Genomic DNA, 22,208 nt, shown 5'->3' with positions numbered 1-22,208 from the left:
GATCTCTCCACGGGTGTTCAATGGGATTTAGATCTGGACTCATTGCTGGCCACTTCAGAACTCTCCAGCGCTTTGTTGCCATCCATTTCTGGATGATTTTTGACGTATGTTTGGGGTCATTGTTCTGCTGGAAGACCCAAGATCTCGGATGCAAACCCAGCTTTCTTACACTGGGATGTACAGTGCGACCCAAAATCTGTTGGTAATCCTCAGATTTCATGATGCCTTGCACACATTCAAGGCACCAAGTTTCAGAAGCAGCAAAACAACCCCAAAACATCATTGAACCTCCACCATATTTCACTGTAGGTACTGTGTTCTTTTCTCTGTAGGCCTCAATCCATTTTCGGTAAACAGTAGAATGATGTGCTTTACCAAAAAGCTCTATCTTGATCTAATCTGTCCACAAGACGTTTTCCCAGAAGGATTTTGGCTTACTCAAGTTGATTTTAGCAAAATTTAGTCTTGTTTCTTAATGTCTCTGTCTCAGCAGTGGGGTCCTCCTGGGTCTCCTGCCATAGCGTTTCATTTCATTTAAATGTCTTAGGATAGTTTGCGCTGACACTGATGCTCCCTGAGCCTGCAGGACAGCTTGAATATCTTTGGAACTTGTTTGGGGCTGCTTATCCACCATCCGGACTATCCGAACTTGTTTGGGGCTGCTTATCCACCATCTGGACTATCCAGCAGGACTATACTACCTTTCATCAATTTTTCTCTTCAGTCCACACCCAGGGAGATTAGCTACAGTGCCATGGGTTGCAAACTTCTTAATAATGTTGCGCACTGTGGACAAAGGAAAATTTAGATCTCTGGAGATGGACTTGTAACCTTGAGATTGTTGATACTTTTCCGCAATTTTGGTTCTCAAGTCCTCCGACAGTTATCTTCTCCTCTTTCTGTTTTCCATGCTTAGTGTGGCACACACAGACACACAATGCAAAGACTAAGTGGACTTCTCTCCTCTTTATCTGCTTTCAGGTGTGATTTTTATATTGCCCATACCTGTTACTTACCCCAGGTGAATTTAAAGGACATCACATGCTTGAAACAATATTATTTTTCCACAATTTTGAAAGGGTGGCAATAATTTTGTCCAGCCTATTTTTGGAGTTTGGTGTGACATAATGTCTAATTTGCTTTTTTTTCCTCCCTTTTTTGTTTTAGTTCCAATACACACAAAGGGAATAAACATGTGTATAGCAAAACAAGTGGTACTGCAATCCATTTCTGTGAGAAAATTTCAGGGGTGCCAACATTTACGGCCATGACGGTATATTGAGCTGCTCTATTAACCCTTCCACAGCTGCTGGGAGGCCATTTTACATGGGATCTTTTCAATCTCAATGAACGACTTACCAAAGCTACCGGCCAAAATGATACCAAATGCTTTGCAAATAAATGTCTGGAAATGTAAAGACGTACATATCAGGGCAGGACAGGAGTCATACTTCTGCCGCAGCTGGAGAGCCACCTGATGGGGACCACTGCCCTGAACTACTTTATAAAATTCACTTTCTATACTGAATTATAGTTTTAATGTACTTTATCATCCTTACCTATAACGAACAAGGATCGGGGATTGACGATTGTCTGATGCATTTTATGAACTGCTGTAAATATGGAGTTTACTCCTGCGGCAACTTGTCTGTCACCAGGTCTGGAGAATAGAAGCTGCACAATAAGCCATCTTAAGAAAGTGCTTAAGGTTAATAACAGTCTGTAGAAGTGAGGGGCACATGGGGGGGGGGGGGGGGGGTTGAAGTTAAATGATCTGGGTAGATATACATTAAGGTAAAAGGAATCTGTCAAAGGGAGCCTCTGTTAGTATTCTTTAACCTGTAACTTGTCATGGGATGCTGAGAGTTGTAGTTTTCCAACAGCTGAAGAATCACAAATTGAAAAATAATACTCTATAGGAAACAACTAAGACAGTGAGTCTCAACCAGGGTGCCTCCAGCTGTTTCAAAACTACAACTCCCAGTATGCCTGGACAGCCTATTAGTTTTTCAACAGCTGGAGGCACCCTGGATGGGAAACACTGAACTAAGGGGTGCAATATTTTCAAAAGATCCTGGTAACACTCCTTCTAATATCATATTTTCAGTAAAATTCCTTTGATGCAGCACTCAATAATTCAGAGATTCTAACAATATGGCACTTATACTCAACCCAGATAATCTTTACTGCCAAGGCTTTCCAGCTTTCTAAGGCTGGATTCACTGGATTCCCTCAGGAGAAAAACAAGAATATTTCCATTCCCTGACAGCAGGGAGAGATCTTGAAAACAGTGGGATGTAACATCTATCAAAAAGTTTTGAAGTGTTTTATTAAACAATGAGCGATCCTTATTTACTTAAAACTGGGAACCCCTTTAAAATCGTATTGAAGGAATTTTACCGTGTACATGATTTATTATAGGGGTGCTGTAACTGCGGCGGCAACACATTGATTTCTCCTAAAAAAGTAAATAGAAAAGAATAGATGATTAAAGTCATAAGAGCATTTGTCTACAGACAAAGGGGGGTGAAAATGGAGGGCGCCAAGTGCATCATTTCATGGGACAAATCTACACAAAATGTTGACTGATCTGTATTGCAAGTCATTTGCTTTCCTCGCCTTCTACTGATCTTTAGTAATGTGTTCCCTTCACATGTCACATTTAAAACAAAATAAAATTTCTGTGGTCCACTAAGAGCAATGCATTGTGGGAAATCAGTTGACATTACACAATTATAACCAAGCTGGTAAGTCACATGACTACTAGAGGAGAAGGTGATTTTTTTTAAAGCAGATCTGGATGTGAATGGAGAAAAGAATGCTTACATCTACTAACTAAGTTACTCAACTTGTTAATGTAGGACTTTTGTTTTGACAATTGGTTGGTTGTTTTGAGGTGCTCTGCACTGGTTCACGGGTTAGTATACAGCCCATAGTGCACTGTCTGGTATGAGAAATGTCTAAACCAATCTGAAATGACACTGGCCAATGTGTCTTAGAAATGTTTTATCAATGCAGGTCAATGCTACAGTTAATGGTTGGCCGAGTGGGCAGGTAGTAGTAATTGCCCAGGATCGGCACGATCGGGATTGACGCAGCAAGCGATCAAGGCAGGGAAGTATCACTTTTTTTTTTTTTTAATGGCAGCTTCATCCTACCCTCAAGAATTTTGTGGGGCCAGACAACCCCTTTAATAAATATATAAGCTCTGCAATATTATAATGTATATTGTGGATCAAGATCTCTGCTTGCAATCAGTGAATGGAAACATACTTTTTTTACATCAAGGGACTGTATCAAGTCTACACAATCCTCCTGTTCTCTATCAGCAACACAAATTTCTTCTGTTTAGACTGTTTGTAACAACATATCACTGCAGGTCAAATACATCAGCCTGGAGTGTAATGTCTAGCCTGAAAAGAATTATAGCAAGCTCCCAGCCTGTACAAGTTTTCAGCCTCTGGATGTACACAGGAATATTTCTAGTCATTGGCAGCAGGTAGAGATTTTGAATAGGGTTAGGAATTGGGGCACAAAATATATTAGAAAGTTGCAGAACTTTTCATAAAACACTGATTAAACTTTATTGAGATAAAAGATACTTGACTGTTTTACCTCTGAGAAATGAAATGAACCTTACTAACTTAGTTACCAACTGTCTTACTATGAAATGCCACTGGCGGGTACCTGGAAATCGCTACTGCGTCCATTGGGATATATAACGGTACACAGCTAGAAAACATTGAAGTGTAACAGATATATGCTCCTACCTGATAATCTGTTTATGGCTGTTAACTGTGTTTCTGTCCACAAATGGAAAAAGGTAAAGGTTATTGAAATGTTCACTGGCTGAGGAAATAAAGGAGGGGGCAGCGTTTACCCTTGAATGGGATCTAGGTATGTGTTCCCCAAATGTTAGTGCGCTTTCTCACGCCCTGGAAGGGTACGTTGAAAAGTGCTTGATCCGTGCGCAAGTGCTAGTTCCGGCTATACATTGGTCCCTGTAATCTGCCCATTGTATTCTGCTGTCTCCATCTTTAAGATGTATGGGATGATGCTGTCAATGGGTACGTTGCCTATAAGGCCGGTAAAAAAAAGTTCCTCCGTGATGTTGGAGCTCATAAGTCTGAGAGCTGGAAGTCGCACCAGGATTCGGGCCAGTCTGTTGGTGTGTTAGGGAAGACGATGAGGACAAAGAGAAAGTGAGAAAAATAAAAGGGAATAATATCATCAGTTTTTATGAAGCTGGTAGTAGTCAGCAAGCATCGGAATAGACAAATCCCTAACAGTTTACCTTAAGGGTCTATTCACACGTACAGTATTCTGCGCAGATTTGATGAGCAGGATTTGAAGCTGTGTTCAGTCATTCAGTTTAGATTGAAATCTGCAGCAGAAAATCCTGCGCATCAAATCTGCGCAGAATACTGTATGTGTGAACAGACCTTAAAGGAGTAGTCCGCTGCTCAGTGTTTGGAACAAATTGTTCCGAACGTTGGAGCTCACGCCCCTCCCATAGACTTGCATTGAGGGGGCGGGGCGTGACATCACGAGCTCCTGGCACTGGCTCCAGCGTTTGGAACAGTTTGTTCCAAACACTGAGCAGCAGAGTACCCCTTTAACTGCTATCAGGTTAGGTTTCCACACAAGTTTTTCTCTGGCATTTTTGGAAAAACTGCAACTGGCGTTTTTGAGCCAAAGTCAGAAGTGTATCCATAAGGAAGGAGAAGTGTAAGTCCTTCTTTTATATTTCCCATTCATATTGAATACACCTTTTGACTCAAAACCTGCAGTGGCAATTTTCCCAAATATGCCAGAAAAAAACCCTGTGTATAAACCTAGCTTAACAGTGGGTGTAGTTCATTTTTCCTACATTGGGTGATGTTACATAGCCCGATGTAAAGATTGCATTTTCCAGAGTGCAAATCTCCATGTTTTGTACAGACATTAAGAGGCATGGTGGGAATTGTCAGCACTGGAGTCAATCATGTGGATGATTATTACTCAGATTACAGTGTTTACCTGTATGTGTCCTCTGGGTATGTTTTCTGTACATAATCTTGAAGCTCCATTTGTGCCTTTTCCTGAAACTTCTCAATCTGCACTGTACTGGTGAGACCTGGGTGATCTGGAAAAATAAAACAAATCATATGTATTATTTAAGATTAAAAGAAACCAATACTTGAAAACTAATTGTAAGGGCTGCAGACACAGATGGATAGTAAAAAAGGAAACCTACTATACAGTATATTAGACTGCATGGATGGCAGCCTGATCTAGATACTTCTGTATTAGCCAGAGGGCAGAAAAGAAAGAGCACTTAGCTCAGCCATATTAGCAGCTGCCTCTGCTTTCAACAATAATTTCTGGAGTTGGAACCACCTCAGTGAGCCGATCTCTGGAGCGAATATCTTCACAGAAGGGGGTTTCTTGTTGAGTAAGCCCCTTTTAAGCCACCATTTTCCTTCTTTACAGCAAGGAAATCATTAGTAAAACCTCAAAGAACTGTTAAAGGGGTACTCCACTGGAAACATTATTATGTTTTTTTTTTTTTTAATCAACTGGTGCCAGAAAGTTAAACAGATTTGTAAATTACTTCTATTAAAAAAATCTTAACCCTTCCAGCACTTATCAGCTGTTCTAAGTTCCAGAGGAAGTTCTTTTCTTTTTGAATGTCCTTTCTATCTGACCACAGTGCTCTCTGCCGACACCTCTGTCCATTTTATTAACTGTCCAGAGTAGGAGAACATCCCCATAGCAAACCTATCATGCTCAGGAAAATGGGCAGAGGTGTCCGCAGAGAGCACTGTGGTCAGTCAGAAAGGAAATTTTAAAAGAAAAGAACATCCTGTGAAGCATATAGCAGCTGATAAGTACTGGAAGGATGCAATATCAGGTGAACACCTTTTGTTAAAAAGATCACTGTGGATCTCTGTGGACTGTTTTGCTGCACTCAATTCAAACTAAATGGACGAATGTTTCTAACCTGGGCTGAAGAGTACCACAGCCTTAAGATAGGCATATTCATAGCCATCAATGTCCAGTTTTGCCATACTGTTACAGAATTCCTGGAGCTTCCATATGTGTTCCATCACTTGTTTTATTCTGTCACCAGAAAGTTTATCTGAAAAAAGAAAAAAGGAATGACTGTGACTTTTCAAGTGCAACTGACACATGACATCCTCCTCAGCTATAGGTTGTACACACCTTCCTGTATGCTGTTTTGAAGATGGTTGACTATGGCAGCAAGAATGGTAGAGAGGCTCATCACCTGTGAACACTGTGCAAGACCCAGGGTGAACAGCTCGTTCCAACAGGCACGTACAAGGCTTGTGTTACAATCCTGCCTGAATGAAATGGACAGTCTGGATAAGATAACATGAGAGTCATAAGTAGAAAATAAAAAATGAAGAAGAAGAGGAATCGGGAAATGTAGCAAGGGAAAAACTGAAATTTAAAGACAAAAAAATGAACAAAAGGGGAAGGCGCTGCCTAGTGCTGTTACCAGGAGTAACCAAGTGGAAAGAGAAGGTCTCAAAGGAAACTTGCTCACCTGATGGTGTTGAACTTAGAGGTCAACACCTTTCTGCTCTTTAAATATAATATGTGGCTGCCTCTGACCCGGACCCATCCAGCGGAGGGATCAGCCATGCAGGTGTTTCCAATCACCGAACATCCAGGAGCGGAAAAGAGAAGAAACAGGGGTCTTCAGGAGGCACACAGATAGAGATGGCCTGGAGTATCGGTGGACACCTATTAAAATAAAAACTTGTTTATTAAATAAAGTGGTTTGAACCACAACACGTTTCGAGAGCTAGTCTATAGACTTGATAAAGAGAGCACTAGCCCTAGAAACATGTTGTTGTTCAAACCATTTTATTTAATAAACACGTTTCTATTTTATTTGGTGTCCGCGGTTACTCCGGGCCATCTATACATCTGTGCACATCCTAAAAACCCGTTTCTTCACTTTTCTGCTCCTGGATGTCCGGTGATCGGAAACTCCTGCAAGGGAAAAACTGAGCACAGAAAGAGCATACAGCTACCAGAAAGGCACATTTCTACAAGTTATGTTAAGTGAGTTTTGATGAGGAAGTTTTACTTTATGCATAAGAAATTTAGTTGCCAATAAGGCCATTTTAACAATCGCAAAAATCTTCACTAAGTAAAAATTCTTGCAATTATAGTGCAACCATTTATCCCACATAGGGAAGCACTGATCTTCTGCACAAGTATTGGCAATGCCACAGTTTTAGATGCCTTGATGTCACTATGAAGCTCTGAGCTTAAAAAGATATTTCTATCTGATATAGTGATGGCATATTTTTATGATCACTGGGGATCTTTCCTCTGCGTCTCTCTGTTATGCTGAGTATGAAAGGTCCATCACACTCAGATTATAAGAGGAGCTGTGCTGTGGGCCATTTATTCTCAGGATGGGTGTAGGTCCCAGAGGTAGGATCTACCAGTATGTCATCGCTTTACAAGATAGAAATATCACATTGAGAATCTAGGAATGAGCTACAATATTTGTCAAAAAAATCTTTGTAATTCTCCCCCTATTGGTGACATCTAATAACACCTGGATAACTGTAATATTCAGAAAGGACAGGTTATCTGAACTGGATATGTTTTTGAGCATCAGAGACACAGAATAAAATTGCTGGTTAGATCCTGTAGCGGTCTGCTCTGAATATGCATATGCTCTTAGCTATCATGAGGCTATCTATTGTATTTACCGGGGCAGGCATGAGTTAAATACTTACCCTAGGGCTTGAAAGGCAGGTATAGAGCGAGCCCAGTGCATGGAAAGAAAAAGCAAACGTGATGCTGACTCACATATATAGTGAACGTTTAGATATTCTGGCATTGGGCTGGGCATTGTGAGCTGAAAGAGAGAAGAAATATCAGAAGTCCACTGTAGTTTTCATAGAGGAAAGCAGGGGTGTATGAAGATGTACAGTGTATGGACCAAAAAGGTTATTAATGAAATGCTATTTTTATGTTTATACTGACCTTAAAAGTGACATGTGTGTCTGAGAGGAGCGGTCCTTCCACCTCAAGTATAGGTGTAGCCTGATCCCGACTGATTACATGGATGTTCCCTCCTGCTGCTGTGTCCAGACTGTCCGACAAGTTCTGTCCGGCGTCTGTTGTGTTAAGTGCTTTTGCTAGGGTGTCAAATGCCCTAAAAGAGTGAACAGAACATAAAACATGACTTCCAAGTAAATGTTTCTGCACATTTAAAGGATATTCTGGTCTTAAATAAAGTAAGCACAGTAATCATATAATGAAAAGTTATTCAACTTTTTGATATGGCATGGCGGTAAATGTTGGTAAATGTTGGCACCCCTGAAAGTTTTCAAGAAAATGAAGTATTTCTCACAGAAAAGAATTGCAGTAAGGCTGGGTTCACACTACGTTTTGTCCCATACGGGAGCGCATACGGCAGGGGGGAGCTAAAATCTCGCGCTCCCGTATGTCACCGTATGCGCTCCCGTATGCCATTCATTTCAATGAGCCGACCGGAGTGAAACGTTCGGTCCGGTCGGCTCATTTTTGCACCGTATGCGCTTTTACAACCGGACCTAAAACTGTGGTCAACCACGGTTTTAGGTCCGGTTGTTAAAGCGCATACGGCGCAAAAATGAGCCGACCGGACCGAACGTTTCACTCCGGTCGGCTCATTGAAATGAATGACATACGGGAGCGCATACGGTGACATACGGGAGCGCGAGCTTTTAGCTCCCCCCTGCCGTATGCGCTCCCGTATGGGACAAAACGTAGTGTGAACCCAGCCTAACACATGTTTTGCTAGACACATGTTTATTCCCTTTGTGTGTATTGGAACTAAACCAAAAAAGAGAGGGAAAAAAAGGAGATTTTTTAACACTTACCGTAAAATCTCTTTCTCGAAGGATCCATTGGGGGACACAGACAGTGGGTGTATGCTGCTGTCTCTAGGAGGTGTGTGACACTATGGCAACAAAAACAGTTGGCTCCCGCCCACAGGCACCTGAGCTAATCAGTTTAAGTTCCAGAGCAATAGGAGGAGACTAACAGGTCAAGAAAAACCCAAAACTGTCCGAGAACCAGAAGAAAAAACATAACTGAACACACCCTCGGACAGAGAACCAAGGAAAATCCCAAAAGGTTGGGAGCTGTGTCCCCCAATGGATCCTTCGAGAAAGTGATTTTACGGTAAGTGTTAAAAAAATCTCCTTTTCTCTATCGGCTCCATTGGGGGACACAGACCACGGGACGTACCAAAGCCGTCCCTTGGGTGGGCAGATAAGCAGTCAGGCAGACGGCCGTTCCACAACCGCCTGCAACACTTAACGGCCCAGACTAGCATCAGCTGATGCGAAGGTATGAACTCGGTAGAACCTCGAGAAAGTGTGCAAAGACGACCAGGTAGCCACCTTGCAAATCTGCGAGGCCGAGGCTCTATTCTGGACAGCCCAGGATGCCCTAACAGAACGGGTAGAATGAGCCACAACCCTGAAAGGAGGAATCTTCCCCTTACAGCGATAGGCCTCCGAAATGGCAGACCGAATCCACCGAGAAATGGTGGCCTTGGAAGCAGGTTGTCCCTTGCGACGACCTTCCGTAAGGACGAAAAAGGAATCACACTGACAAAACGAAGAAGTGATGGAGAGATAAGACCGAACAGCCCGAACTACATCCAGCTTGTGTAGTAAGCGCTCCTTAGGATGAGAAGGAGCAGGACAAAAAGACGGGAGGACAATGTCCTCATTGAGATGAAAGGCCGAAACCACCTTAGCAAAAAGGTGGGATCTGGCCGGAAAACAACCTTGTCTTGGTGGATCACCAGAAAAGGAGAACGGACGGAGAGAGTTGCCAATTCAGACACCCTCCGGATGGAGGTGATAGCAACAAGAAACGCCACTTTCCAAGAAAGGAGGTGGAGTGACACCTCTCTAAGGGGCTCAAAGGGTGCACCCTGGAGGGCACTCAGAACCAAATTCAAGTCCCAAGGGGGAGAGGGTGATCGATAAGGAGGAACAGCATGCGTCACTCCTTGAAGGAAAGTCCAGACATGAGAATTAGAAGCCAGGGGCTGCTGGAAAAGAACAGTAAGGGCCAAAACCTGACCTTTAAGGGAACTGAGAGACCACCCTAGTTTAAACCCTGACTGCAAAAAGGAGAGAAGACGGGGAACTGAGAAGGTTACCGGGGAGAAGTCTTGAGCTTCACACCAACGAAAATAAGACCGCCAAGTACGGTGGTAAATTCTTGCAGAGGAGGGTTTACGAGCCTTGAGCATAGTGTGAATGACTTCAGAAGAGAACCCGCGGGCCCTCAAAACTGCGGTCTCAACCGCCACGCCATCAAATGCAGCGACTGTAAATTCGGGTGGCAAAGAGGACCCTGAGAGAGCAGGTCCGGACGGAGCGGAAGGCGCAGTGGAGTGTCGTCCAGGAGCCTGACTACGTCGGCGTACCACGACCTTCGGGGCCAATCTGGAGCTACCAGAATGGCGGGGACGTCCTCTGCCTTGAGCTTCCTCAGCACGCTGGGAAGGAGCGGAAGAGGAGGGAACAGATAGGGTAGGGCAAACCCCGCCCAAGGAATCACTAGGGCGTCCATGGCCAGAGCCTGAGGGGCCCAGGACTTGGACACAAAAAGGAAGGATCTTCCGATTGTGCCGGGGAGCGAAGAGGTCCACGTCCGGAATGCTCCAGAGGTCGCAGAGTTGTGCGAAGACCTCTGGATGTAGAGACCACTCGCCGGGGTAGGGTGAGGACCGACTGAGGAAGTCCGCTTCCCAGTTGAGCACCCCCGGAATGTGAATCACCGAAATGGCCGGAACCTTGCTCTCCGCCCAGGTGAGAATCTTGGTCACCTCGGCCATGGCTGCCGAGCTGCGAGTGCCGCCCTGTCGATTTATGCACGCCACGGCCGTGGCGTTGTCCGGCTGAACGCGGACAGGACGGGACTGAAGACGGGACTCTCAATGAAGAAGACAAAGAAGAATCGCCTGTAATTCTAATATGTTTATCGGAAGAAGGGTCTCCTGGGGAGACCAGAGTCCCTGAACCGTCCAATCCCTAAACACGCCGCCCCAGCCCGACAGGCTGGCATCCGTTGTAAGAACCTGCCAGTGAAGGGGAAGAAACGACCGCCCTTGGAGGAGAAGGGGGAGCGGAGCCACCAGAGCAGAGACTGACTGACCCTGCGAGGGAGAACAATCTGACGATCGAGGGACAGAGGAGACCTGTTCCATCGGGAAAGAATCGCCAGTTGAAGGGGGCGGTAATGAAACTGGGCAAAGGGTACGGCATCCATAGTTGCCACCATCCGACCCAGGACTTCCATACAAGTGCGGATGGAGACTGATACCCGGGACCGAAGGGAGCGGACCCCCGACTGGAGCGCCAGACGTTTGTCTGGCAGAAGACAAATCCGGGCAGAGGACGTGTCGAATTGAAGTCCCAGGAAGGTTAGAGACTGGGTAGGGCGGAGGACTGACTTGTCCCGGTTGACCATCCACCCGAAACGAGTCAGAGTGTGGAGAGTGACGTCCAGATTCTCCAGAGTCTGGGCTCTGGTTGGAGCCTTGATGAGAAGGTCGTCCAGATAGGGTATCACCGAGATTTCCCTCGACCGTAACAGGCCCATCACTGGCGCAAGGATCTTTGTAAAGACCCGATGAGCCGTGGCTAGACCGAAGGGGAGAGCTACAAATTGAAAGTGCCCCTCCGGAACTGCAAAGCGGAGGTACCGATGATGGCCTGGGAATATTGGCACGTGGAGGTAGGCATCCTTGATGTCCACTGATGAAAGGAACTCCCCTTGTTCCAGGGACGCCACCACCGAACGGAGAGATTCCATTCGGAAGTGGCGGATGAGAAGGTGATGGTTGAGACGCTTGCGGTCCAAAATTGGACGCACAGAACCGTCCTTCTTGGGAACCACAAAAAGATTTGAATAGAAACCCTGAAACCGTTCCCCTGGAGGAATGGGAACAATAACCCCATGAAGAAGCAAAGACTGGAGAGCCGCTCGAAATTGCTTCACCAGAGGAGGAGACCGGGGGGCCCGGGAGCGAAAACAACGATCCCTCGGAAGGGAGGCGAATCAGGCGGTTGCCTGATTTGGGCGCAAAGCGGCCGGACCGGTTGGAGTCCGACTTCCAAGACGGGCGTGGCAGGAATGAGGGAGCCTTCCTGTCCCGCGAGCCAGAGGTCCGAAAGGACCGAAAGGCAAAGGGCTTCCTTTGGGAAGTAGGGCGAGCCTTATTTTGAGGTAACAAGGAACTCTTACCTCCCGTTGCCTCAGAAATAATTTCATCAAGGCGTTTGCCAAAAAGATGGCCACCAGTAAAAGGGAAGCTCAGTGAGAGACCTTTTGGAAGCGGCACCCGCATTCCATGCTTTAAACCACATAGAGCGGTGGAGAGCCGCTAGCTGACCCACAGCAAAAGCAGAACAACGGGCTGCCTGCATGGAAGCTGTGTACAGGAAGTCCCCAGCTTTAGAGCATTGGAGAGCCAGAGCAGATAGATCCTCCGGGAGAGATCCCGCTAAGAGATCCTGATGGAGCTTTTGGCACCACTCCGCCAGGCCCTTGGACACCCATGTCGAGGCGAAGATGGGAAGAAGAGAAGAGCCAGCTGCTTCAGATTCAAACTGGCAAACTTCGCTAAGGATTCAACCTTCTTATCTGTGGGATCCTTGAAGGCAGCGGCATCTGCCAGAGGCAGTGTAGTCGCCTTAGAGATCCGGGAAATTGGTGGATCCACTGAGGGAGGGGAAACCACCTTAGTGACAAGGTCCTTGTCAAATGGATAACGTTCTTGAATTGTCTTGATTCCCAGAAACCTCTTGTCTGGATGTTTCCATGCGGTTTCCAGAATGTCGTCAAAGTCAGCGTGAGAGCTGAACCTTTGAAGTGCCGGCTTAGCACGATGAAAGGATACTCCTGGATTGACATCCGAAGATCCTGGGTCCTCTAAGTGAAAGGTGTCTCTTAGGGCTGTCACCAAAGAGTTCACCGTTGCAATTGAGTCCGGGCGGTCCTCTGAGTCAGATGCCGGCTCGGAAGCCTCGTCCACCAGGGGAATGAGAATGAGTAGAGGCAGTCCTGGCGTGGCAGAGCGGCGACTCCGAGAACGTCCTCTAGAGGAACGACGTTTGTGCCCAGATGATCGGGGGGGGGGGCGGGACCCACGAGGGGAATGCTCACGTCTATCTGATGACTCAATGGAAGAGTCAGACAAGGCACCCCTAGGACGCTTGTGAGAGCGTGAAGTATGTGGAGACGAGGAACGGGCCCTTCCAGAGGTCCTGCGCAGGGAAGACCCTTTCAAGGCGGACACCACTTCCCGGGAAGCCTCAGCCACCGAACGGGAGACTTTGGTCAAGTCAGCCATATACTGGGACAGGGAAGAAACCCAGGCTGATGGAGCGGCTAAACCCACCGGGACCGAAGGAACATCAGGGGGTACCAGGGGGTCTGGGGGAGCAGTGGAGCAGGCAGGGCAAGTGGGCTCAGCAGAGCCAGACATCTTGGTATTACAGTGCTTACAGAGATAGTAAGTCACGGAAGTTCCAGGTTTCTGTTTAGAGGAAGGAACAGCTCTGGATACGGACATACTGTAGAAAGAAAAAAGGAGATAGGAACTTTCTCACCCTAGTCTGTGTCCCCTGTCAGCTGCAGTGAGGAGAACTCACTCTGAGCAGCTAGAAAGAGAGTGAACAGGCCAGCCAATAGGAAGAGAGGGGCGTGCCTGAAGCAAGGCACTCACTAACTGACCCCTTCTAACTGAAAATCGCGCCCACGGAGCTGATTGGAGGTTGCTTCGCGCCTCTGAGAGCTCCTAGCCCTGTGGGCGGAGCTATAAAAGGCCTTAAAGAACTGTCATGACACCTGCTCCTTGTCCCGAGCGCACCTGACAGCGCCCGGGGGAAGAGAACGGGCGGACACTGAAAGAGAAAGTAACTGCCGGTGAAAGAGAAAGGCCATCAGCCGCATATAAGGTGCTGCCGACAAAACAAAAGTAAACCGGCGCTGAGAGCGTCTGGCCCGATACAGGGCCGCGGCTGACAGCTGCATATAAGGCGCTGACACGGTAGCACAAGCACACACGCACACACATATAAGTGAAGTGCACCAAGCACACACACACACGCATAAGAGTAGTGCCCCATAAAAAATGCCCCCTCAGGTGCCACTGCTCCCCCAGAATAAAGTACAGCCTTTGCATAGGCTAGCCCTATGTAGGTGTAGGTGGGCCAAAACAGGGGGTCTCCAGAGGTTGCGAGTTCGTACCTATGGAGAAAAAAGGGGGGAAAGTACTTACCTCAGTCAGAAGAACTTACCTAAAGGAGTCTTCAGTGAAGTCTTCAGTCAGCTTTAGTTACCTGCATCACGCCTGGCTGCTATGCGCGAGCGAGGCGAGCAGGTAAATAGGGGGACCCGGACCCATGAGGTACCACCCAAGCGCTGACCGTTGGCGAGGGGGGTTAACAGCGCATATACGCAATGTCTGTGCCCCCTCACTCGCAATGGGGAAACGGGGAACCGCAGTCCCTGAGTCCCCACCTGAAAACAGAAAAGAAAAGGATAAAAAAACTAACACGTCCCTAACTAGGAAAACAAAAAAACAGAAGACCTGGTCTGGAGCAAACCAGACCATGTCCACGTCCTGCAAGACACTAAGCTTAAACTGACTAGCTCAGAGCCTGAAGGCGGGTATATCCTGCTGGGAGGAGCCAACTGTTTTTGTTGCCATAGTGTCACACACCTCCTAGAGACAGCAGCATACACCCACGGTCTGTGTCCCCCAATGGAGCCGATAAGAGAAAACCAAATTGGACAATGTCTCACCAAACTCCAAAAATTGGCTGAACAAAATTATTGGCACCCTTTTCAAAATAGTGGAAAAATAAGATTGTTTCAAGCATGTGATGCTCCTTTAAACTCACCTGGGGCAAGTAACAGGTGTGGACATTCTAAAAATAACATCTGAAAGCAGATAAAAAGGAGAGAAGTTCACTTAGTCATTGCATTGTGTGTCTGTGTGTACCACACTAAGCATGGACAACAGAAAGAGGAGAAGAGAACTGTCTAAGGACTTGAGAACCAAAATTGTGGAAAAATATCAACAATCTCAGGGTTACAAGTCCATCTCCAGAGATCTAGATTTGCCTTTGTCCACAGTGCACAACATTATCAAGAAGTTTGCAACCCATGGCACTGTAGCTAATCTCCCTTGGTGTGTATGGAAGAGGAAAATTGATGAAAGGTGTCAATGCAGGATAGTCCATACGGTGGATAAGCAGCCCCAAACAAGTTCCAAAGATATGCAAGCTGTCCTGTGGGCTCAGGGAGCACCAGTGTCAGCACAAACTATCTGTCGACGTTTAAATGAAATGAAACGCTATGGCAGGAGACCCATGAGGACCCCACTGCTACACAGAGACATAAAAAAGCAAGACTACATTTTGCCAAAATGAACTTGAGTAAGCCAAAATCCTTCTGGGAAAATGTCTTGTGGACAGATGAGACCAAGATAGAGCTTTTTGGTAAAGCACATCATTCTACTGTTTACCGAAAACAGAATGAGACCTACAAAGAAAAAAACACAGTACCTACAGTGAAATATGGTGGAGGTTCAATGATGTTTTGGGATTGTTTTGCTGCCTCTGGCACTGGGTGCCTTGAATGTGTGCAAGGCATCATGAAATCTGAGGATTACCAACGGATTTTGGGTTGCACTGTACAGCCCAGTGTCAGAAAACTGGGTTTGCATCCGAGATCTTGGGTCTTCCAGCAGGAAAATGACCCCAAACATACATCAATAAGCACCCAGAAATGGATGGCAACAAAGCGCTGGAGAGTTCTGAAGTGGCCAGCAATGAGTCCAGATCTAAATCCCATTGAACATCTGTGGAGAGATCCTAAAATTGCTGTTGGGAAAAGGCGCCCTTCCAATAAGAGAGACCTGGAGCAGTTTGCAAAGGAAGAGTGGTCCAACATTCCGGCTGAGAGGTGTAAGAAGCTTATTGATGGTTATAGGAAGCGACTGATTTCAGTTATTTTTTCCAAGGGTGTGCAACCAAATAATAAGTTACGGGTGCCAATAATTTTGTCCAGCCCATTTTTGGAGTTTTGTATGACATTATGTCCAATTTGCTTTTTTTCCTCCCTTTTTTGGTTTACTTCCAATACGCACAAAGGGAATAAACATGTGTATAGCAAAACATGTGTTACTGCAATCCTTTTCTTGTCCCCAAGTAAATACAAATAAGAATATGTTGCTGGAAGCCCATAAATATCACCACCAACAAACAAAATATATTCAGCAGCAACCAAAGTATAGAAAATTTATAAATCTTTATTGGAAATACATACTATAAAACATGTTAAAAAGAGATGTATGAGCACAATGAAAGCAATGTGCATTGTGCTCATACATCTCTTTTTAACATGTTTTATATTATGTATTTTCAATAAAGATTTACACATTTTCTATACTTTGGTTGCTGCTGAATATATTTTCTTTATCAGTGGTGCAATCCTTTTCTGTGAGAAATAAATAATTTTCTTGAAAAATTTCAGGGGTGCCAACATTTACGGCCATAACTGTAAGTGGCTGAAGACTGTGAGTAAAAGAAACCCAAAAACTATTGACTATGAACTTTTCATTATGCAATGCTTAAAAGGGTTATCCGCTTTCCAAAAAAATGAAAAAGGTGTTCATGTTGCTAATATTGCTATCTTTGGGCTATAAGATGCTTCCACAGAGACTGAGTAAAAAGCCTACATTTACTGAGTAAGGCACAAGATCTTTGTTTCTGTGGGGGGACGCAAGCAGTGAAGACAGCAGGAGACAAAGAGGACGTTACTGACCACGTTTTTAACCTTTTTTCTGCTGGTTAGTGCCTATGCATAGTGCGAAAATGGTGCTGTGCATCACATATGTTACTTTTGCAATATGCCAAGGTTTCCAGCTTATACTGACTGCAAAACTATTTTCCTGAACCAAAATACCCCTTTAAGCTTCATTACCTAAAATATGAAGTCCATATGATTAGACACTCGGGGTCAGTGTTTGGATTTTTAAACCAGCGACCTCTACAAAGATTATAAATCTGCAGACATATAATTTTTCAGATTTTTCCTCTGCCAATCACAGCAATAAGTGGGAACCTATAGCTGTGACTCTTTTGTAGTTACACCAGATCTGGATAATATTGACTCATGATACTGGAAAATCCTGAAGTACTCACCGGGTAATCTCACTGGAGAATTGGTCCTCTTGTTGGACATCGGACGTGTCCCCATTATTTAATGACTCTGTCAGGTTGGCGAGGGACGTTACAACATTTGCAAGGGTTCCCAGCCCACTCTGACTTGTCTCTGTCTGTTGGTCATAAAAAGGCCACTGATATCTTATAATCTTACTATAAAATAACCAATTGAATTATTAACAAGTGGAAGATTCAACTCACCTTGGAGTCAGCAGACAAGACCACGGTGCCGTCATCACGTATTAGAGGCTGCTGGATATTCACTAACATCCCAGGATCTAGAAGTCCTGCTTGTCTGCAGCAAAGAAGCATCAATGCCAGGACAAAAAGCAGAATGCATGTTTACAATGAGCTCATACTATGACTTGAACAATTAGCTCTGGCTGATGGAAATGTATTTAGACCTTCTAAATTTGGGATTTAATGGGGCAGTCTGCCCTTTTACCAACTGGCATCCAGACTGTGAATAATATAGGACAACTGGATTAACTGTTCACAATTTATATGGAAACCTTACTAAAGAATAGGATTGTGAAACATTTAAAATCCCTTGGATTGCAAGATTAACAACAACATGGGTTTACTTCAAGGAGATCATGAAAACTAATCTTATAGATTTTTTTGATTGGGTGACTAAAACAATAGATGGCGGAGGTTCAGTAAACATCGCTTATCTACATTTTAGTAAGGCTTTTGACACTGTCCCACATAAAAGACTAATCAATAAACTACAGTCATTGAGCTTGGACTCCAATATTGTTGAGTGGATTAGGCAGTGGCTGAGTGACAGACAACAGAGGGTAGTCAATGGAGTATATTCAGAGCAAGGTCTTGTTACCAGGGTTTTATCTAAGGGAGCTGTACTGGGGACCATTTTTATATCTTTGAGTGATATTACAGAAGGTCTCGATGGTAAGGTGTGTCTTTTTGCTGATGACACAAAGATATGTAGCAGGGTTGATGTTCCTGGAGGGATATGCCAAATGGAAAAGGATTTGTGTAAACTAGAGGAATGGTCTGAACTCTGGCAACTAACATTTAATGTGAATAAGTGCAGGTTAATGCACCTGGGGTGTGAAAACCCTCGGGCAGAATATAGAATATTTCATACAGTCCTGACCTCAGTATCTAAGGAAAGGGATTTAGGAGTAATTATTTCAGAAGATTTAAAGGTAGGAAGACAATGCCATAGAAAAGTTTGAAATACTAGCAGAATGCTTGGATGTATAGGGAGAGGTATTCGCAGTAGAAAGAGAGGAGTGCTCATGCCGCTGCACAGAACACTGGTGAGGCCTCACTTGGAGTATTGTGAGCAGTACTGGAGGACGTATCTCCAGAAGGATATAAATACATTGGAGAGAGTTACATATAAACATAGAATGTGTCGGCAGATAAGAACCTTTTGGCCCATCTAGTCTGCCCAATAATCTGAATACTATGAATAGTCCCTGGCCCTATCTTATATGAAGGATAGCCTTATGCTTATCCCATGCATGTTTAAACTCCTTCACTGTATTTGCAGCGACCACTTCTGCAGGGAGGCTTTTCCATGCATCCACTACTCTCTCAGTAAAGTAATACCTCCTGATATTACTTTTAAATCTTTGCCCCTCTAATTTAAAACTATGTCCTCTTGTGGTAGGGTTTCTTTTTTTAAATATGCTCTCCTCGTTTACCGTGTTGATTCCCTTTATGTATTTAAAAGTCTCTATCATATCCCCTCTTTCTCTTCTTTCTTCCAAGCTATACATGTTAAGGTCCTTTAACCTTTCCTGGTAAGTTTTATCCTGCAATCCATGTACTAGTTTAGTAGCTCTTCTCTGAACTCTCTCTAGAGTATCTATATCCCTCTGGAGATACGGCCTCCAGTATTGCGCACAATACTCTAAGTGAGGCCTCACCAGTGTTCTGTACAGCGACATTAGCACTTCTCTCTTTCTACTGCTTATACCTCTCCCTATATATCCAAACATTCTGCTAGCGTTTCCTGCTGCTCTATTACATTGTCTTCCTACCTTTAAGTCTTCTGAAATAATTACTCCTAAATCCCTTTCCTCAGATACTGAGGTCAGGGCTGTGTCAAATATTCTATATTCTGCCCGAGGGTTTTTACGCCCCAGGTGCATTATTTTGCACTTATCCACATTAAATTTCAATCACCAGAGTTCTGACCATTCTTCTAGTTTGCCTAAATCCTTTACCATTTGGCGGATACCTCCAGGAACATAAACCCTGTTACTTATCTTTGTGTCATCAGCAAAAAGACATACCTTACCATCGAGCCCTTCTGTAATATCACTAATGAAGATATTAAACAATATTGGTCCCAGTACAGATCCCTGAGTTCAGAGAGGATCTACTAAACTAGTCAATGGATTGGTGGATTAAACTTACCAGGAAAGGCTAAAGGACCTTAACATGTATAGCTTGGAAGAAAGACGAGACAGAGGGGATATGATAGAGACTTTTATATACATAAAGGGAATCAACACGGTAAAGAAGGAGAGCATATTTAAAAGAAGAAACACTACCACAAGAGGACATCATTTTAAATTAGAGGGGCAAAGGTTTATGCAGTAATATCAGGAAGTATTACTTCACTGAGAGAGTAGTGGATGCATGGAATAGCCTTCCTGCAGAAGTGGTCGCTGCAAATACAGTGAAGGAGTTTAAGCATACATGGGATAAGCATAAGGTTATCCTTCATATAAGATAGGGCCAGGGACTATTCATAGTATTAAGATTATTGGGCAGACTAGATGGGCCAAATGGTTCTTATCTGTCGACACATTCTATGTCTATGTTTCTATATGTGAAAGACCAACTTTAGATACAAGAAGAATCGTGTCATCTTTTAGTTATGGATATTGTCAAAGCTCCCAGTACATAAAAAACAACAGACACTCACCTCCCTCCTTCTTTGTCAGTCACAAATGTTGGTGTGGCTATGTGAGGGCTCCTCAGGTCTTTTCGGATGTAGATCTTCTCTGTTGAGGCAGCACAGTTTGAGGGTTTCTCCCGCTGAATATCGAAAGGTTTCCTCTCACTCTGCACCGCTGAGATAAACAAGAACAACAGAATATAAGCACAGAACTGTACAGCTAAGCACATTTAGAAATATATTACTTACCCTGTACTGATCTTGTATTTTACTCTAGAAATGTACTCTGCTGGTAGAGTCACTGTGTTCATACCTTATATTAATTAGCCTGTACTGATCTTGAATAATACCTTTATTATACTAAGAGCCGGCACCACCTATAGGTGAGAAAGGCGCCGGCCTAGAGCGCCCACTGGCTGAGAGTGCTGCTTGCAGAAACCTGTGTTCTGCAAGATTAGCAGATTACTGGACAATAACAGTGGAGCCTATTGGTGCATGGCATCACTCCTTGTCAGGACTGACAGCTTAGTGGGTAAGCAACATAAACAGCACCACCAGGGGTGGGCTGGGGGGCCGCTGCATCTAGGGAAGTGATCAAGGTTGTAACTTACTGTCTGCAGAATTTCTCCTCTCTTCCCTGCCCCTCCACCACCTTGTTATGGGCACCGGCTGCTTTCTCTATTTGCATGCGCAGAGCCGAGCAGCAGTGAAGATAAATGAACGGTAACACCACACATTCATTTTAGAAATCGGCCTCAGCAATAGGTAAAAAACTTCATGGTAAAAACATCAGTAAAAGAATGTGGTGAAAGTAGTGCTTTGACCTGGGTGCTACTTTCACCAACATATATTTTTTAGGAGATGAGTGGAAGTTGTGGTCACTCACAGGCAGCTCTGACTTTTGAAAATGTGCAAGTGATATATCCTACTAGCAATGTTGCGGGGGGCGGGCAGAATAGGGAGGTGAAGGTTAATAGGTGGGACATTACTGAGTGCTTGCCACTCAGGCTATTTGCAAGCCAGCCCCTGAGCAGCGCCCCAAGTGGTGGGGAGGAGCTGAGGAGGAGTCGAGTAAGTGGCTGTCTGAGCGGGCATGTGATGTCAAATCACCAAGCTCAGAAGCACCAGGCAGCAGTGCTCCGTTATACTGGTGGCTGTACAGGAGGGTCAGGGAGTGTTCTTTTTTTTTTTTGTTACTTACACCCTCCTTGAGCAGGTTTTAAAAAGTTTAATGCCAGACTACCTTTTAAATCTTTATTTTAAAAAAATGTATTCCAGTTTCTTAGTATTCTCTACTTGCTGTCAGAGACTAGAGCGGTTCTTGTTTGTATCATGAGGCTAGAGGCCTGTACACGGGACCAGCAATACTACAGGTGGATTAGGGCTCTGTGATGGGGGTGCAGCTGATCACTGCACGCACATTTCACACTGTACTAAAGTTTGAGCCGCGACTTGGCGAGTAAGCTATATTCTTCATCCATGTATGCAACAGGTCCAGTGTCACCCACATGGTCAGGGGTGGGACCAGAACATGTGTTTAAGCTGCAAGAGGTACAAAATGTGATACACCCAGTGTTACGAGTGGCCACTAATGTTGCATGCAAAAATGTAACAATCATTTAAAGGGGTACTTCAGCCCTAACACATCTTATCCCAGGGGTCTCAAACTCAAATTACCTGGGGGCCACTGGAGGTAGAGGCTGGGTGAGGCTGGGCCGCATGCGCCCCTCACATATAATGCCCCCATCATATGCCCCTCACATATAATGCCCCCATCATACGCCCCTCACATATAATGCCCCCATCATGTGCCCCTCACATATATTTCCCCCATCATGCACCCCTCACATATAAAGCCCCCATCATATGCCCCTCACATATAATGCCCCCATCATACGCCCCTCACATATAATGCCCCCATCATGCGCGCCTCACATATATTGCCCCCTTCATGGGGCCCCCAACACATATAATGCCCCCATCATGCGCCCCTCACATATAATGCCCCCATCATGCGCCCCTCACATATAATGCCCCCATCATATGCCCCT

General features: G+C 44.9%; 1 protein-coding gene across 5 annotated transcripts in view; it reads right to left on the bottom strand.

Moving 5' to 3' along the window:
• Window positions 1-1,171: 1,171 nt before the first annotated feature.
• The window catches only part of LOC130276076 (nuclear receptor subfamily 2 group C member 2), a 47,265-nt gene continuing 26,228 nt past the window's right edge, over window positions 1,172-22,208 (bottom strand). For 3 of the 5 annotated variants that reach the window (XM_056524938.1, XM_056524937.1, XM_056524939.1), the window contains exons 6-14: window positions 20,185-20,332; window positions 17,478-17,571; window positions 17,256-17,389; window positions 8,014-8,185; window positions 7,764-7,885; window positions 6,205-6,362; window positions 5,984-6,121; window positions 5,020-5,125; window positions 1,172-4,162 (exon numbers count right to left, since the gene is read on the bottom strand). In XM_056524938.1, the coding sequence (XP_056380913.1) occupies window positions 3,988-4,162; window positions 5,020-5,125; window positions 5,984-6,121; window positions 6,205-6,362; window positions 7,764-7,885; window positions 8,014-8,185; window positions 17,256-17,389; window positions 17,478-17,571; window positions 20,185-20,332 (1,247 nt within the window). In that variant the 3' untranslated portion in view covers window positions 1,172-3,987. The remainder of the gene's footprint in view (window positions 4,163-5,019; window positions 5,126-5,983; window positions 6,122-6,204; window positions 6,363-7,763; window positions 7,886-8,013; window positions 8,186-17,255; window positions 17,390-17,477; window positions 17,572-20,184; window positions 20,333-22,208) is intronic. The other 2 variants (XR_008845012.1, XM_056524940.1) reach the window with 2 other exon arrangements.

Source organism: Hyla sarda, chromosome 6, assembly GCF_029499605.1.
Source record: "Hyla sarda isolate aHylSar1 chromosome 6, aHylSar1.hap1, whole genome shotgun sequence".
NCBI classification, from domain to species: domain Eukaryota; kingdom Metazoa; phylum Chordata; class Amphibia; order Anura; family Hylidae; genus Hyla; species Hyla sarda.
This window is presented reverse-complemented; position numbering and strand designations above follow the sequence as displayed.